We start from the raw sequence: 17,505 nt of genomic DNA, 5'->3' as shown, positions 1-17,505 counted from the left end.
ATTTAACCAGAGATTAACATTTCCCCTTGTAATCATGTCATCTGTCCACCATTGATCACGTTACATCTATTATCAATCATGTATAAACTTTTCTCTCAAACACACATCTTCACCTCTCAGTGGAGAGTATTTCCTTTAACTGTACATAAAGTACATTAAGTGCATTAAGTCCTCACTTAATAGAACAGAATAATTCTCCCTTGCAGTTGAACAATTTCACCTTTACACAATATGAAATAATAAACATAGCTGACTCATAACTTGTAGCTTAAAACTTTTAAACTTGAACTGTACTGTTATCTACACTTTACATGTGTATTCTTCACCCAGGCTGCGGCCATAGGTGTTCTTAACCGGCATATTAGCTTCAGTATTTCGAGCAATGCACAACTGGTTTTGTCATGGTAATAGCCCATAAATGCCCAAACTGAATGATATACCACACACAAACTGAGTTTCACCCATGCCATATCATCCCACAAATGCAGAGGAGCCGAAAGAAACAGACAAAAGAAAACATTTGGCGACGGCGCCAGCGCCATTTTTCCTGCTACCGTGGTCACGTTGCTATATTTTGTTTTCACGCTTAACAAGCTTCAGCTTGTGAACCCCGCGACACAGGATTAACTCAAGTTTATACACATCTGGAGTCATGTAAAAATAATCAATAACCAACCTGAAGACACAGGACAGTAATAAATGAAACAGGAACACGACTGCTCATTCTCCAAGTCCTTCGGATTATGAGCTTCACTTCCGCAACGCACTGTGAAGAGTCCCGGCGACGCTGTTGGGAAGTGCTGCCACCCAGTGTTCGTTTCCCAATGCTGCCACCCAGTGTCCATTTCCCAAAACTGCACCCCATTTTGTGTTCCCCTTTCTACTTTTAATAAGCAGAGTAAATTAATAACATAAAACAGTTTCAAAGCAGTAAACCCAGAATTGACTCCAGATGACATTATATATTAATAATTATAACTCTACAAAATACTTTTGTGAGTATTACACTATGTTATATTCAAAATAAACATCCATCCATCCATCCATCCATTTTCTGCCGCTTGTCCAGAGTCGGGTCGCAGGGGCAGCTATCTAAGCAGGGAAACCCAGACTTCCCTCTCCCCGGCCACATTCACCAGCTCATCTGGAGGGATCCCGAGACGTTCCCAGGCCAGCTGAGAGATGTAGTCCGTCCAGCATGTCCTAGGTCTCCCCCGGGGCCTCTTTCCGGTGGGACGTGCCTGGAACACCTCACCAGGGAGGCGTCCAGGTGGCATCTTAACCAGATGCCCGAGCCACATCATCTGGCTTCTCTCGATGCAGAAGAGCAGCAACTCTACTCTGAGCCCCTCCCAGATCACCGAGCTTCTCACCCTATCTCTAAGGCTAGGTTCACACTGCAGGCTGAAGTGACCCAAATCCGATTTTTTGGCCCCTATGCGACCTGTATCTGATCTTTTCATGACAGTCTGAACACAGATTTTTTTAAATGCGACCCAGGCCACTTGGATATGTGGTCCTAAATCCAATATGTATCTGATCTTTTGCCATGCGACTTCAGTCTGAACCCCCAGGTTGCATTAATCTGACTTACACGTCATACACATAATTTTGTATAAACTCTTATCTGTAAAGGCGTTCACATCACTCTCCCATCACTCCTGACTGTGACTTCTTACCCACACGTTTCTCTGTATAGACGTTGCTGCCACTGCTTCACAAAATGCCATGGCCAAAAATCTGGCTCTTCTCTTTTGCAATCTGCTCCTTAAAATGATGCCATCGAAAATGTGCTGGCTACGGTTGGATAATAAATTAAAAATTGCAACATAAGCTCCACTGTTACTGTCCATGTTTACTTCCGCAAACACGAAGACGTCACACGCACACTCACTGTCACGTCGTCATGTCTTCTACGCATGCGGGACAATTTTGGTGCTGATAAGGTTCATACAGGAGATCACATTCAAGTCGCATTTAATTGGAAATGTGAATGGACTCTCAAAAAAATCGGATTTCACAAAAAATCCGAATTGAGCATTATGCCCTGCAGTGTGAACCTAGCCTAAAGGAGAGCCTGGCCACCCTGCGGAGAAAGCTCATTTCGGGCTGCTTGTATTCGTGATCATCTGTTCTTCTGGTCACTACCCACAGCTCGTGACCAAAGGTGAGGGTGGGAATGTAGATCGACTGGTAAATCGAGAGCCTTGCCTTTTGGCTCAGCTCCATTTTCACCACGACAGACTAATGCAGCATCCGCATCACTGCAGACGCGGCACCGATCTGCCTGTCAATCTCCCGCTCCATCCTTCCCTCACCCGTGAACAAGACCCCGAGATACATGAACTCCTCCACTAGGGGCAGGACCATATTACAGACCCGGAGAGAGCACTCCACTCTTTTCCGGCTGAGGACCATGGTCTTGGATTTGGAGGTACTGATTCTCATCGCAGCCGCTTCACACTTGGCTGCAAATCGCTCCAGTAAGAGCTGAAGATCACGGCCCGACGAAGCCAACAGAACCACATCATTCACAGAGAGCAAAGACCCAATCCTGAGGCCACCAAACTGGATCACCTCGGCTGCGCCTAGAAAGTCTGTCCATAAAAGTTGTGAACAGAATCGATGACAAAGGGCAGCCTTGGCGGAGTCCAACCCGCACTGGAAACGATTCCGATTTACTGCCGGCAATGCGGACCAAGCTCTGACACCTGTCGTACAGGGACCGCACAGCTCGTACAAGCAGGTCCGACACTCCATACTCCCGGAGTACCCCCTACAGGAGTCCCTGGGGGACACGGTCGAATGCCTTCTCCAAGTCCACAAAGCACATGTAGATTGGTTGAGCAAACTTCCATGCCCCCTCAAAGACCCTGAAGAGGGTGTAGAGCTGGTCCACTGTTCCACAACTGGGAATAAAACCACACTGCTCCTCCTCAATCCGAAGTTCGACTATCTGACAGACCCTCCTCTCCAGCTCCCCTGAATAGACCTTACCAGGGAGGCTGAGGAGTGCGATCCCCCTGTAGTTGCAGCACACCCTCCGGTCCCCCTTTTTTAAGAGGGGGACCACCACCCCAGTCTACCAGTCCAGGGGAACTGTCCCCGATGTCCTCGCAATGCTGCAGAGGCGTGTCAGCCAAAACACCCCTATGCATCCAGAGCCTTACGGAACTCCTGGCTGACCTCATCCACCCCCGGGGCATTGCCACTGAGGAGCTTTTTTAACCAACTCAGAGACCTCAGCCCCAGAGATGAGAAAGCCAGCACCAGCTACCCCAGACTCTGCTTCATCATCGGAAGACGTGTGATTGAGAAGGTCTTCGAAGTATTCCCTCCACTGCCTCATAACGTCCCGAGTTGAGGTCAGCAGCCCCCCATCCCCACTGTACACAGTGTTGATGGAGCACTGCTTTCCCCTCCTGAGCGGCCGGATGGTGGACCAGAATCTCTTCAAAGTCATCCGGAAGTCATTCTCCATGGCCTCTCCAAACTCCTCCAATGCCCGAGTTTTTGCCTTAGCTACCACTGAAGCTGTGCTCTGCTTAGTCCGCCAATACCCATCAGCTGCCTCTGGAGTCCCACAGGCCAAAAAGGCCCGATAGGACTTCTTCTTTAGCTTGATGGTACCCCTTACTGCCAGTGTCCACCAACGAGTTCGGGGGTTACCGCCACTGCAGGCAATGATGACCTTACGGCCACAGCTGCGGCTGGCCACCTTGACAATAGAGGCACGGAACACAGCCCACTTGGACTCAATGTCCCCCGCCTCACCCAGGACATTGTTGAAGCTCTGCTGGAGATGGGAGTTGAAACTCTTTCTGACAGGGGACTCTGACAGACGTTCCCAGCAGACCCTCACAACACGCTTGGGTCTGCCAGGCCTGATCAGCATCCTCCCCCACCATCTGAGCCAACTCACCACCAGGTGGTGATCAGTTGACAGCTCCGCCCCGCTCTTCACCCGAGTGTCCAGAACTTGCAGCTGCAAGTCCGACGATATGACTACAAAGTCAATCATCAAACTGCGGTCTAGAGTGTCCTGGTGCCAAGTGCATATGTGGGCACTCTTGTGCCTGAACAAGGTGTTCATTATGGGCAGTCCATGATGAGCGCAGAAGTCCAGCAACAAAACACCACTTAGATTCAGATCAGGGGGGCCATTCCTCCCAATCACGCCCCTCCAAGTCTTGCTGTCATTGCCCACGTGAGCATTGAAGTTCCCCAGCAGAACGAGGGAGTCCCCGGAAGGAGTGCTCTCCAACACCCCCTCCAAGCAGCCCTAAACACCTGAAGTACATGTGATAAAATTGGACAGTAACGTAAACCACACTTTTTGGAGCTCATACCCACCAGAAGAAAGTCCTGCAACTTCAATGGTGTTATTAACTCCTGTTCTATGCCTTTCCAAGCAACATTGTTATTATCCTCAAACCAATACCTAAGATTTTTTAGGACGAATGCCCAGTGATGCAGCCTATGATTTGGACATGCCAATCCTCCAACCCTCCTGCCACACTGGAGTGTGGACCATTTTATGCTGGGTCGTTTGCCGTTCCATACATAGCCTCGCAGTAAGGTATCTAGTTTCTGCCAATATCCTATAGTGGGTGCAGGTGGCGGCATCAAATTAAGGAAATTAATGTGGGGTAGAATATTCATTTTAATGACCAATATCCGTACAGGAACCTTTTCCCACTTTTTAAAGAAGATCTTCCTCTTTAGGTCAGAGGAGCCAGCCACTATCAATTTTAAAAAAAAGAAACATTTTAATATATGCCAAACCAAAGAATATATATATATATATATATATATATATATATATGTATGTATGTATATATATATATATATAACCAGATTACAACAACATCAGCATTGATCCAAAACATTGATCTCCTATTGTTGGATTGACTAGGCTGTTTCTTCAAGCTATCAAGTCAACATTTAAATAATCACCTTTTTGACAGATACTCATTTTACTTGCTTTCGGTATATTTTTTAGTTCAAACAACCAGTTTACCATGTTTGCAGGTGGAGCTCATTTCCTTCTCCACATTTTACATGAATTTCCCTGCAAGGGATTAATAAAGTATTTCTGATTTCTGATTTCTGATTTTACTGAAAATTTACTTTTGTAGTTTCATTTTACTGGTGGCATCAGACTCCAGACTGTGCACACAGACTTGGTTTAAGCTGAACTGCATTTTGTAGTGCATACAAAATGCTAAGCTGCGTGAGGTCAGTGTTGTTATTGGTTAGAGCCCTGAAAGCCACGGTGAGCAGAGAAATACAGCTTGATGCCAGCTGATGCGGGAAGACACAGGATTGATGTAAAAGTAACAAATTATGAATCAAGCTGAAGGAAACCCTGAAAATTGTGCCAGTGTGAGAACAGTATTGAGCTAATGAACCATTGCTTATGTCCAGAAATGTTCCCAGTAACTGTTGAGTAAATATGATTATTGGCAGTATATATGTGTACTGCACATACATGCTACATGTACAGGAGCTCTTTCCCTGTCCATATAACGCCAGCATACGTCCACAAATATACATACTGAAGTCTCTTCTTGTTTAAGTGGGCCATTTGTGTCACTCATTCATGCAGATTTAATATCAGTTTTTATCATGCTGCTGACTGCCACAACTACTACAGCTTTAATGCACTCAGCACGTGACAGAAGCTGGATTCAGTCGCTACGAACAGGCAGCCTTGTGCCTGTTTGTTTAACAGAGCAGACATGTGCCCAGCTCAGCAAATAGGGAGGTGGCTGACCACTGCTTTGATGGCCTGGTCATCAACTCAGGCTGCACTTTGTTCCTCTCCCTGCTTGTGATGGCCACTTTGATTGAAATAAGACAATTATAATTTGTAAAAGGCGGCTCTGTTGCTGACCTCTCAACCTATATGTGGTCTGGAGAGGAAGTTTTCTTTTGTTTTGCATCAGATGTGAAAATTTGCATATTACAAGAGAGTAGTTAGAGTGCATGTGCAATCTGCATGTTGTGAGTAAAACAGCATTGCGCATGCTCATAGTATTCTGCATATGCGCTTGCATGCTTGGAACATGTCTGTTTTGTGCTGAGCTGAGAGTGAAGGATGGATATTGGTGTGTCACTATTGTCAGTTTATAGAAGCTGCCTGGTGGGCAGCCAGTGGAGAAAGTTGATGAACAGGAAGTGGCATATGCCCGCTAACATTTGATGATGGGTGAGGGGAAGGTTTGAAAAAGGAGGTCAGGTTTATCTGCTGATGGTGACTGCATAATGGAAATATGCAAAGAAAGAACATAATGATTTTATATAAATATTGTCTTATCTCTGCTCAGAAAAAAAAGGCCAATCAAAGTCTTAACTAGCTTAAATGTTTTTTCTTGCCAGATTAGCAGTGTTGCTCTATGGGTGGTTAGATAGTTGATTTATAGACTGATTCACTACATTTATAGGCTCCAGAGGATAAGCAAACAAACAAACCCAAAACTTTCCCAAATGATGTTTAATTTTCTTTCTTATGTGCATCTCTCACATGAGAACAGCTTTAGTCCATCAGCTGAGAGTTTACAGCAGTTTGATGGTGCACACCTTCCCCTGCTCTGTATTAACAGCAATAATACCAGCTCAAAATAAACTTCACATTTCAACCAATGATTATCTGTTTTCTTTAGAGTTGTCAACATATTATTAATATAAGAAAAAAAAGTTAATTTAATTTATGCTGCACCTGTTTTCTTTAAGATTCAACTTTTGATTCGTCATTTTCATTTTATCAGACTCAACGTGGAGTTACAGTTAAAGAAAATACAAATCAAATAGTCAGTTTTAATTAATAATTGTCAAATATCTTTTCAAAATAGAAAATGTAAAACTTTGTTATATACACTGAAGAGCATTATAAACTTATTTAACTTTTACATGTTGTCAGGTTGTACATGTGTTACTGATACTGCAGATAGTTTCTTGGTTGCTGAGGAAGTTCAGTACAGCTGTCTTGTGTCTCTGATAAGTAACAAGGTCAAAGATAAGGCACCATCTGCTCTCTGTTCTTGAGAGGAACAGTAAATTCAGTGTTACAATCTGAACATTTTTAGGATTGGATTGTTTGCACAGTGGATTGAGGCTGATATTTGGAAGTATAGGCTTATCTAAATAAATGTACTTTTGCAGGAAGTTACCTTCATAATAGCTAAGCTACAAAACAGTCATTCATCTCTTTTTTACAGATTCAAGTGCATGACTTAATCAAAATCTAATCAAGATATTTCCACATTATTTTGTACTTGTACTAAACCATTAACTATGTATTAATCTTTTACGGTACGCCATTCAAAATTTTGTGTCCCACACACATTTGCCACTGCATTTCTGTAATCTCTCAGCCCTTCATGTTTCCATCAGGAAATCAGTAGACTAGTGTGTGATGGGCTACAGCAACATGGATCCCAACGTACTTCACTGACTCTCACTTTCCTTAAGTATCATGTCACATACAGTATAATACACATTCCTAGTTCATAAGCATGTGTCAAATCATAGATGTTATGTGTTCTTTATTCTCACATACACATATTCAAAGTCTATATTTTATTTTAAACAGGTTTATCTTCACAATAGAGATTTCATATGTTAACAAATGTTAACAAATATGTTAACACATGTTAACAAAGTGCTCCCCTTTACTATTACTATAAAAGTATTCAAACTGACCTTGTGGTTGCAGAGATATACTCATTTCCTTCTGGGGTTGCCATTTTCAAGTAGAGGCCTAATAAAATAGACTGATAGGGAATAAGAGTGAAAATCAGTTTCTTAGTTACAAATTAAAAAAAGAGAGAAAGAAAGAAAGAAAGAAAGAAAGAAAGAAAGAAAGAAAGAAAGAAAGAAAGAAAGAAAGAAAAAGGTTAGTTTAACTACATATACACAGAAGTGAAATTGTGTGGTTGCAAAAGTGAAAAATATTTATGCAAGACCTAGAGTTAGGATTTTATCCATGTATTTAGTTACTCTTTATTTTGCTGTGTCCATTATTTTAGTGTACAATATCTCAGCCTGCTTCAGAAATAAAATAAAGCCTCATGTGGAAATGGTGCAGACACCTGATAAGCTATGAGCACATAACATATAGGCATAGTTAACATTTTTATATCAGAACGTCCAAAACTTAAGAAAATCTGTGCTTAAAGTTAATTTATATTTAAAGTTGCACTAAATGGAGGTGTATCTTTAATAATTTTTTTTCCTTGGGTGTTGTTCGTCACATAAATTGCTCCTGACTTTACTTTGTTTGAACACTTGCCATGTGAGGATGGTTTTTGCTGCAAAATGAGCAGCACCTTTGTATCGTATGTGCTGATTAGCTTGTGACAGAAAGGAGGAGGAGAGATTGAGCATGCTCTCCTGTGTGCTCACTGACTGGAGTTGAGTAATCACCTAGCAACTGCTGCTCAGAAGAAGTCAGCAGCTGACGGGCACTCTGCTCTGCTCTTAGGCTGACACAGTCCGCTCACGCTGCTCTCAGAGTGGCTCGAAGCGTAGCTAAATCATGTTGGGCTTACGACCAATGTGACGCTCTGGGAGTTTTAGGACTGGATATACATGCTTTCAGTGTTTGTTTAATGCCTGGACTAAAAGGATGTGGAGGACCTTCTAGTCATTAACTACAACAACAGACTGCATAGGACAGTGGGAGCATCTTTAGGTAATATTTGCCAAAATATTTATTAATCTAATGCATTTGCTAGATGTGTTGAAAGTATTTTGAGCTGGACAGAAAAGTTTCTTCAACAATATTCTTATTGAGGGTGCAGGAAATCTTGTAAATTCAGAATTTGTTTTTCAAAAGTAAAAAAATAAAACTTTTGCATTTTCATTCCTGCTATGTAAAACAAAAAAGGTCACATTTGAATTAGTTTCTTTGTAACATCTAAGATTAAACTCTTGGGATGGTCCTCCTAGTGTTTCCCAAAGTGCCCTGGAGTATGGTTGTAAATGCTCAGAATTAACACGACCATCATTATGTAATTCTGGGGCAAATTATTCCAAATAAAGACTTGCATTCATGCACAGCAATCTTCACAATGCACATATGTACTCAAGCGTGAAAGACTGAGGAGAAGCTTGACCTGAGAATGCACTGGGAGGACTTGGATAATAGCTTTGCTGATCTGTTGTTATGCCTAAGTAGACTAACTCTGATAGATATCAACTGTAGGCATCAGGTAAATATACAAAGTGCATGCGGAGCAAATTTTCCATCTGAAATGTGCATTTTACTGATGGTGTATGGAGAGTGTCAGATTCATGCCTTATTATTGGATGATGAGGCTAAGGGATGTAACAAGGCTATCCTGCTGCTGTTAAACATGAAGTCACTAATGTGAAATATAAGCATGAAAGTGGTAAAGCAGACATTTTCATATATATATATATAAAAGCTAATCTCTGGGCCATATGACCCGGGAGAAAAAAAGTTTTTCTTTTTTAATCTTTTTATGACAATTCAAGTATTGTGGTCACAAGAAACATGTTGCAACATTTTTTTTTCCAAAAACAATGTTTATTATGTCTTGCTTAATACACATTGTTATGGTGCAGTTATAATAGTGTATTATTATTTGTATGGATTTTTAAAACACAGAGGACAAAAATGAATTGTCGGGTCTCAGGAGGATACAGTTCTCGCGGTCACAAGAATAAAATGATGTAATTATGTTAGGGCTGACATATACTTGCTGTTAGCAACGTGCCTTTGTGTGTATCATGGCTGCCACATGTTCCTAGCGTTCGTTTGATATGTAGGCTGCTTGCGTTGGTGCTAGTTAACATGTTGCGTGCACAAGTTGCAATATTGAATTGAACTCTAGACATGGTCATGTGAATAAAAACATGAACATGAGGTCACAATGGCAGAGAGTTATGAAGAGCAACCTGCCGGACCTTGTTCGCAACTACCAGCATCTTTAAGATTTTTCATCCTCGTTGCACAGTGATTAACACTTATGCCTTAACAGTTGGCAACACACTGGTAAACTATTGACCTTTAAAAATTATTTCAAGGTCCAAGTGCTGTGTACTGCCACTAGCAGTCCATGGTTGGAGTGTATGCATATACAGCTAGTATATCCCAGTCCTTAGAGTAAGCAACTCAATCATCTGGGCGGCTCAAAAAACTACTGCTCTAGAATGAAAGGAGCCAGTTAAGTTTGCATAGCTGGTCAGGATGCTTTTTTGATACATCCACCTACATCATACATGTAGGTGGCATGTAAACCTGGGAGGAGGACTTAGGGAAGACCCAGGGCCTAATGGAGAGATTGTATCTCTTTCCTGGCTTGGGAGCTGTGAGAGAGAAGTCAGAAAATCTCTGCTTAGAGTCCTAGATAAGCGGTATAAAATGGATGGATGGATGGATGGATGATACTTTATCGGGTAGGAGAAAGCTTTGTTGTTGACTCAAAGTATGCTGCTTTTTTTCCAGTCAGGTCAGATTTACATTCTGGATCATTCAAGTGAGTGAATTAAGTTATGCAATCATCAGTTATTTCCTTTGCTAGAGCTCTAACTTTTACACGAAATTTACTCCAAATTTATGTAAAGATATTCATGCTGGCACTTCTAATGCAAACAGCCCAACATCTATAAATCTCTTTATCTTCTTTTGTTTTGAAAAAAATTGCAGTTACTTTTCAGTGGACTGCAAACAAGCATGTTTCTTAGACTGTCAGAAATAAAAACAGGAGCTGAAGATGAAATTTACATTTAAAAACTGTTATTATTTGCATTTTTATTACTTGTTATTCTTTGACCTTTCTGATCTGCTCTTCAGTTTCCCCTTTGACTACTATATCTTGAATATAAAGGGATGATTGTTGTAATATGTCGATCTTTTTACGCACAGTTTCTCTTTAATTTGACCTCACATGAACATTTGACCGCGGGGGCCCTTTTTTACCTTTACTTGAAGTTGCCAGACTGTAATCTATAAGAAGTTAGTTTTTCTAATCTCTGGAAGTGATTGGAGTTCAACGTCTTTACCTGTCTAATAGTAACACTGCTACAAAGATCTGACTGATCTAATAAACTCATTCAGTATGAGTTTATTAGAATAACGCAATAATTTATTTGAAACAGAGCTGCATCAGATAAAAGCTGTCTAAGATTATCTGACACATCTCATTGCGTTGATCTAGACTAGAAAAAGAACTAAAACAACAGTGGACCTCCTGCTTACAGCTGCCTGTAAGTTCCAGTAGAGCATGGTAAGGGTTTACAACTATTGACTCTCCATTCGTCAATAATGCTGATGTGCAGAAACAACTTAGAGATCATAAAAGGCATGTACCATCACATCTTCCTCTTAGTAAGGTATTTTCTGTCAGTGTTAAGGTTATAAAGTGATAAACTACAAAGAAGTGACTGCACATAGATGCAGTGTATGAATATGAATAGCTCACTTAATGTTTCAGAAACATTTAAAAAGTAAATCTCTGTATGAGCATGGCATGGCATTGCTGTAAATTGGAGGCTACATTTTGCTGGCATAGTTTGAGTTTGTTTGTCCTCTTAGGGCTCCTATACGCCCAGACAACAATCAGCCATTAGGCTGGAATGTGTGTGTCTGCCTTGTAGTTTTGGTTCAACGTTGACTGTGTCATACTTTACCATCTTTTTTCAGGCAAGTCAACTTGTTGAATCAGTATTGTGTCTGTCAGTTAAAAAAAATTCTGATTGGCTGTTCAGCACAGTAAATGAATGCAAAAAATAAATAAATAAATAAAATTAGACACACAGTCCTTCTTATTTGTCATCTTCATTTCTCGAAAACAAGCAACAATTTCACAACAATGTGACCATGTCAAGAAATTATAGACCAACCCATGATTCAAGAAGGATCAGCTCTTTATCTAAGAACTCGGTGAGTCAATGAATCCTCGGCTGATGACATTACTGAAAAATGCAAAGCATGCAGTGGGTATGTTTACATTTATCTGCTCAGTCTTCCAGTTCCCTTTACTACAACACCTGTAGTGTGGTGTGTTCAAGTACTGTTCTACTTTTTGAGATTCTGGCAGCATGAGAAGACACAGCAGGGATGTCTTGTCCCTGCTTTTTCATATAGGAGACCTATGGGAATGGTCTGCCTTTCTTTCCTGGTAGGAGTGATGTCTGCTGGGATGCCATCCCCACATCCATTAGAAACTTGGGGTCCCTGAATGGAAGGATGATTCTGAAAATGATGAGACTCATTGGACAGTGTCTTCTGACAACATCAATATAAAAAAATCAATTGAAAATAAATGACATGAAAAAGACTTTATTTATTCCAGAAGGAAATTGCAATGTTATAATAGGGGTTGCTTGTTTGTTTGTTTGTTTTTAATGAAAGAAATAATTAATTAAAAGATAATGCCTTGTACTGGAGGGTGATGACTGCTGGCAGGAATGATCTCCTGTAACTCTGCATTGGATTTGAAAAAGTCTTTCAGTGAAGACGCTCTGTAGCTTCCCCGCTGTGTTGTGTAGAGGACGTGAAGAATAAATAAAACAGAAGAGGAAAACACAAAAGAAAATGATGCTCCAACCTTCTAACCCAATTCCACAGACTTGTATAGAATCAGTGCTAAACTGTGTCTCCATTTAACAGGAGTGAGTTAGAAATAATACCAATCATTTACTTCTTTATTTAAAAAGAGGGCAATTAGAATATTTTTTTCTTTCGTTTACCTTTATAAAGTAACTTTAGACATATCTACTTATCTATTTAAAATGTGTTGACATGCTTTTTTTGTTTTGTTTTTTTGTTTTTTTTTGGTCTGGCATTAAAACACACCTGCCAAATCTGAAAACTATAAGTAAAATAAGTCAGCTTGTCAGTAACTGACTCACCCAAAGAATCATTTAGTTTTTTTCTGAAATATAAAGCAGAATAATATACTAACTGTGAAATCACCCTGGAGAAGACAGCAGTGTTAATGTGTTGTATAACAGCACTTTGTGGAAGTCACCCAGAGACTGGTTGGTCTTTGTGCACCTGATGATGGTCTAATCCTCCCCTAAGACAACCCTTGACACGCTGGATCCTGTCCCTTATCAGCTCATAGAGGCTGAGTTGATTTGTTTGTGAGCTCCTCAGTTTAAGTGCTCCTCCATAATCCTAATCCTTTAATTGCCCAGAAAGATTGATACGATTGCATAACTGACTCTGGCAACCTCAAAGCTTTTGCATTGATTAAATTGGAATAATTAGATCTGTTATTTGCATGTATACAAAATCACTCAGCTGCATACATTTTCAGAATCTGAGCTTTTTGACATTAATTGATATCTTTTACAAATTGACTCATTTACAAAATACAAAACAAACTGAGGTCACAACAGCTTCTTAACTGAAGGAGGGGACTTCTTCTCCCTAAAGGGTAGCTGAAGCGGTTACTTGACTCTAGAGAGTAGAATTGAATTTAAAACATGACCTTTGAGTAAGTTGCCATCAGGGGAACAAAGAAGTCGAGGGTTCTAGCTTTCATTCAGTCTCCACTGACCAGCAGATAGGAAAGTAGAGATTACTGGCCTGACACTAAGTGGCCCTCAATCGGCTTTTTATTGACCTAGAGTGTAGTTGCTATGGCACATAATCGCTCTGTGTTTGTCCTTCGCCCCACACTAATCTTGAGTCATCAATCTTTGTGATAGAGTTAAAACAGAAAATACTATTTTAATGATGAGCATTTAAGTTTTATGCATGACACAATCATTTAATTCAGAAAGGAATTTTGCAAGTTCAAACAAGAAAAAACAAATATTATTGAAGCTAAAACCTTTTTCTCCAATTAAATATAGTGAAACAAATATGAACATTTCTGAAAACACCTTGAATGTTGCAATAAGATATTCTTAAGAAAGAGTATAAATAGAAACCATCAGATGCTGCATTTGGAATTTTATTAGTAGGTTTACTAATCATTAATTAAACTGATCAGTATATTTACCCCCTGGCTGGACCAAAAGGCCAATTTATACAAACACAAATGACTGTGCCTGAGTAATCTAATGACACTGCTGGTCAGTCAGCAGTGTGGCTGGTGTTCTTTCATGATGTTCTGTTGCAGCATCACCGAGTCTTCAATTCTCTCTGTCTTTGATGGTCCTCATTATCTAACAGAAACCAATGAGCATGATTTATGGCAATCTAAAGAAATGTAAACAGGAGGTTCCTTCTTTTAGGGCCATCTGCAAGTTTATTTGTGCATCAGTGCTTTAAAAATGCACAAAACAAACAAACAAAAACCATATATTTTATTTTTTGATTCCCTGCTTTCTTGTTAAATTACGTCACTGCTGCATACTCTGTTTCTCATTCCTGGAACAAAAACAGGCTGAAAACACTATTTTTAACCTTTAACTGAGCTTTGCTTTTGGCAATAGTAGTACTCAAAACCATTTCTCAAGTAAAACTACTGGACTCTACTGATGTGCTGCTCAGAGTGTTTTTATATATCTACTGTCCCATCTGCAAAAATCCCTGTTAAGCACCAAGACCTGAACCCAGTTTTCCAGTGATACATCTCTGATTCTATTCCATCTTATCTGTATGTCTACTCTCCCAGCAAAAGTGATTTTTTTGATCAAGTAGGCTCGTTATTGAGAGCATGGTGGTTTGGTGTATACGCTGTCACCTCACAGCAAGAAGGTCCCCTGGTCTGAATCTTAGCCAGGGCCTTTCTGTGTGGAATTTGTGTGATCTCTCTGTGCACGTGTGGGTTCTCTCTTCTTCCCACAGTCCAAAAAACATGCATGTTGGGTTAATTGGTGATTCTTAATTGACCTTAGGAGTGAGTTTGAGTATACATGCTAACTGTTGGTCTTGTGATAGACTGGGGACCTGTATAGGGTACACCCTGCCACTTGGCTGAAAGCAGCTGGCATAGCCTCCAGCCCCTGACCCTGAATTGGATTAGGCCAGCATAGAGAATGGAGAGATAAATTATTAGCAGCAGCAGAACAGATCTGCAGCCTCCGCTGCTGTGTGTTTGAGAATGTCAGTAAGAAGGGAGGAGAGGATCGATTAGGTAAGTTTTCACAGGCTAGATTTTTTCTTAAAAGGACTTTTTAAAAAATTATTTTAAACAACCTGTACGTGTCTGTAACGATGTCTGTAAGAATAGTTTTCCATCAGCTATTGCTCATTCAAATTGTTTTGCTTCAGCCTCTGCATAACAGTATCAGACATCTATATTTTTTAATTTTTTTTCTCATGAAATAAATAAAATGAACTGGGGTGTAGTTAAAGAACCAGAATGGTAACTAATATCTGGAGGAGTAATGGTGACATTCCTTAATCTAACCAAAGATCCTGCAACACTAAATCAAACTTAGTTGACATGCTACACTTGTGTCTTTAATGATGCAGAAACCAGGGCTGTAAAGATCAAGGGTGTCACTTCAGTTATTTATTCTCTACAGTATTGTCTTGTTTAACATTCAAAAGTATTTGCATGTGGACCCATGATGTTGTCATTTGAGATAAAATGCACCACTTACTCGTGGCTCACTGGCTGTGGTTGAATTGACCCCCTGGTGCACCAGCATAATAAACAAAAACATGACATTTGCACGAATGTATGGGTGCAGAATAATGTTCATTATATAATAACTGTGCTGTTGCTGCTGGGCAGACACAGTTGTATTGTCTCGCTCTGTTTGGTCTGCAGCTTTCAGCAGTTTGCACAGCATTAGAAAAAGTCAAAATAGGGCTGAAACAGAATTGCCCTATTTATAAATGGTCTAATGTGATTTTTCTTTTGATCATTGGTCTTTGCATCATACTTAGGTTTGAATGTTTGGACTAATGAGGATAAAATTGTAATAACTCCCCCAAATTCTTGTTGACTTTTTCTTGTCCTCACAGCCAGAAGGCAAGTGCTAACAGGGGTTCGGCTTCTTTTCACAGGAGGGCTGCCTCCATCAGACAGCACTTTAATGAGAGACAGGAAGTTTCAATAGGGGGAGATAAAAAAACAACACACACAACAAGGAATGGCACCCTATGAGGCATCATGGACAGATGCTAAATTAAGTAACCTTTGGTAATTGGTTTTCATTTTTTAATTTAACATATGCAGCTGATGTGAAGACTATAATAAACAACTTTCTGGTGCTGTTTTTCTGGTAACATGAGGAGTTAGAAATCACCCTCTGTATTAACTGTTGATTGAACTGCTATCATATGCGTGTATTCTCATTTAGGACTTCACTGTTCTGCTTCTTGTATAATAGTCTCCTCAGAAAATGAGTAATTGTTCACATCACCAGCAAATAGTAGTGCAATCATTAGATTGTAGAATGTTTTGTACATTTGATGGCCTCCACATGACTTAACAGGAACTGTGACCCATGAACAGTATGTGTAATCTCTTCACTTGTATGTTACCTCTAACCCCAAGTTAGCATTGAAAAATGAAAAATACATGATAGAACAAATGAACAAATCATCAGTTTCACACTACACACAATACAGCAAATAAGAAATGGCTGTTTCATAGCTTGAAAATAATTTATACTGACAATTTATACATAGCTGTCCTACAAAGGTACACATCACAGTTCTGTTAACTTTATGGTGACACTGCAGCCGTTTAAGATCCTTAAGTGACTTTGAAAAAGCACCTAATGTTGACCAAAACATTACAAATGTATCTGATGGTATTAGATGAAATGCAAACTCTGGTTCACAGTTCTCATCTTTGGGGTAGACAAACAAATGCAAACTTAACTTTGGTGTTGTTATTTTTATTTTTAGTGAAAATTAATTTAGTTAAAATTAAAATTAAATTGAGCCCCCTGGTCACAATAATCCTGACCACTGCACTTGGCATATTTGGTCTGGTTGATCAGATAAATGTCGGTGCAGAGCTGTCAGACAACGGTCCCAGTTTCAAGATTTCACACAGAACAGACCCTCAAACTCTGTAGGTATAAATGTGAGATATGATACATGTGTTCACAGCGTGTGCTGCGAGAGGGAAGTCAGCACAATTGTTTATATTTGGATGTGATTTAATTTAGATACTGTATCTTCTTATCAGCTGCTCATTGCTATATATTCTTCTGTTTGTCTTTTTTTTTTTTTTTCAGAAATATCATCATTGCATGGCTGGACTACTTGCCCCACCCTATGGTGTGATGGAAAGCAGTTGTGGCTCAGACAGTACGTATTTCTGCTCTCCTATTTCCATTTCTGAGTATTCTGAACATAGAAATCACCAAACCTTGTCATGGTTTTATATATATATATATATATATATATATATATGTGTGTGTGTGTGTGTGTGTATATATATAAATTTATGTGCTCTTTAGAATGTTATATGCAATGCTTAAAATGACTTAATTCTTCACAACCATTCTTTATCCTATAACACTGTGATAAAGACTGATGCTACTGATAAAGACTGATGCTATTGCCCATGTTTTTCTGTTGGAAGTTAATTCAATATTGACTTAGCTTTGCTA

At 40.0% G+C, this 17,505-nt stretch overlaps 1 protein-coding gene across 9 annotated transcripts in view; it reads left to right on the top strand.

Moving 5' to 3' along the window:
- rapgef4a (Rap guanine nucleotide exchange factor 4a) overlaps window positions 1-17,505 on the top strand; it is a 49,759-nt gene that overhangs the window by 16,828 nt on the left and 15,426 nt on the right. For 6 of the 9 annotated variants that reach the window (XM_042001988.1, XM_042001981.1, XM_042001980.1 and 3 more), the window contains one exon: window positions 17,128-17,200. In XM_042001988.1, coding sequence (XP_041857922.1) covers window positions 17,128-17,200 — 73 coding nt within the window. Of the gene's footprint in view, window positions 1-8,458; window positions 8,696-16,057; window positions 16,080-17,127; window positions 17,201-17,505 lie in introns of those variants that run through there. The other 3 variants (XM_042001983.1, XM_042001986.1, XM_042001984.1) reach the window with 3 other exon arrangements.

Source organism: Melanotaenia boesemani, chromosome 12 (genome assembly GCF_017639745.1).
Source record: "Melanotaenia boesemani isolate fMelBoe1 chromosome 12, fMelBoe1.pri, whole genome shotgun sequence".
In the NCBI taxonomy this organism is placed as follows: Eukaryota; Metazoa; Chordata; class Actinopteri; order Atheriniformes; family Melanotaeniidae; genus Melanotaenia; species Melanotaenia boesemani.
The sequence above is the reverse complement of the archived record's forward strand: the minus strand, read 5'-3'. Positions and strand labels throughout refer to the sequence as shown.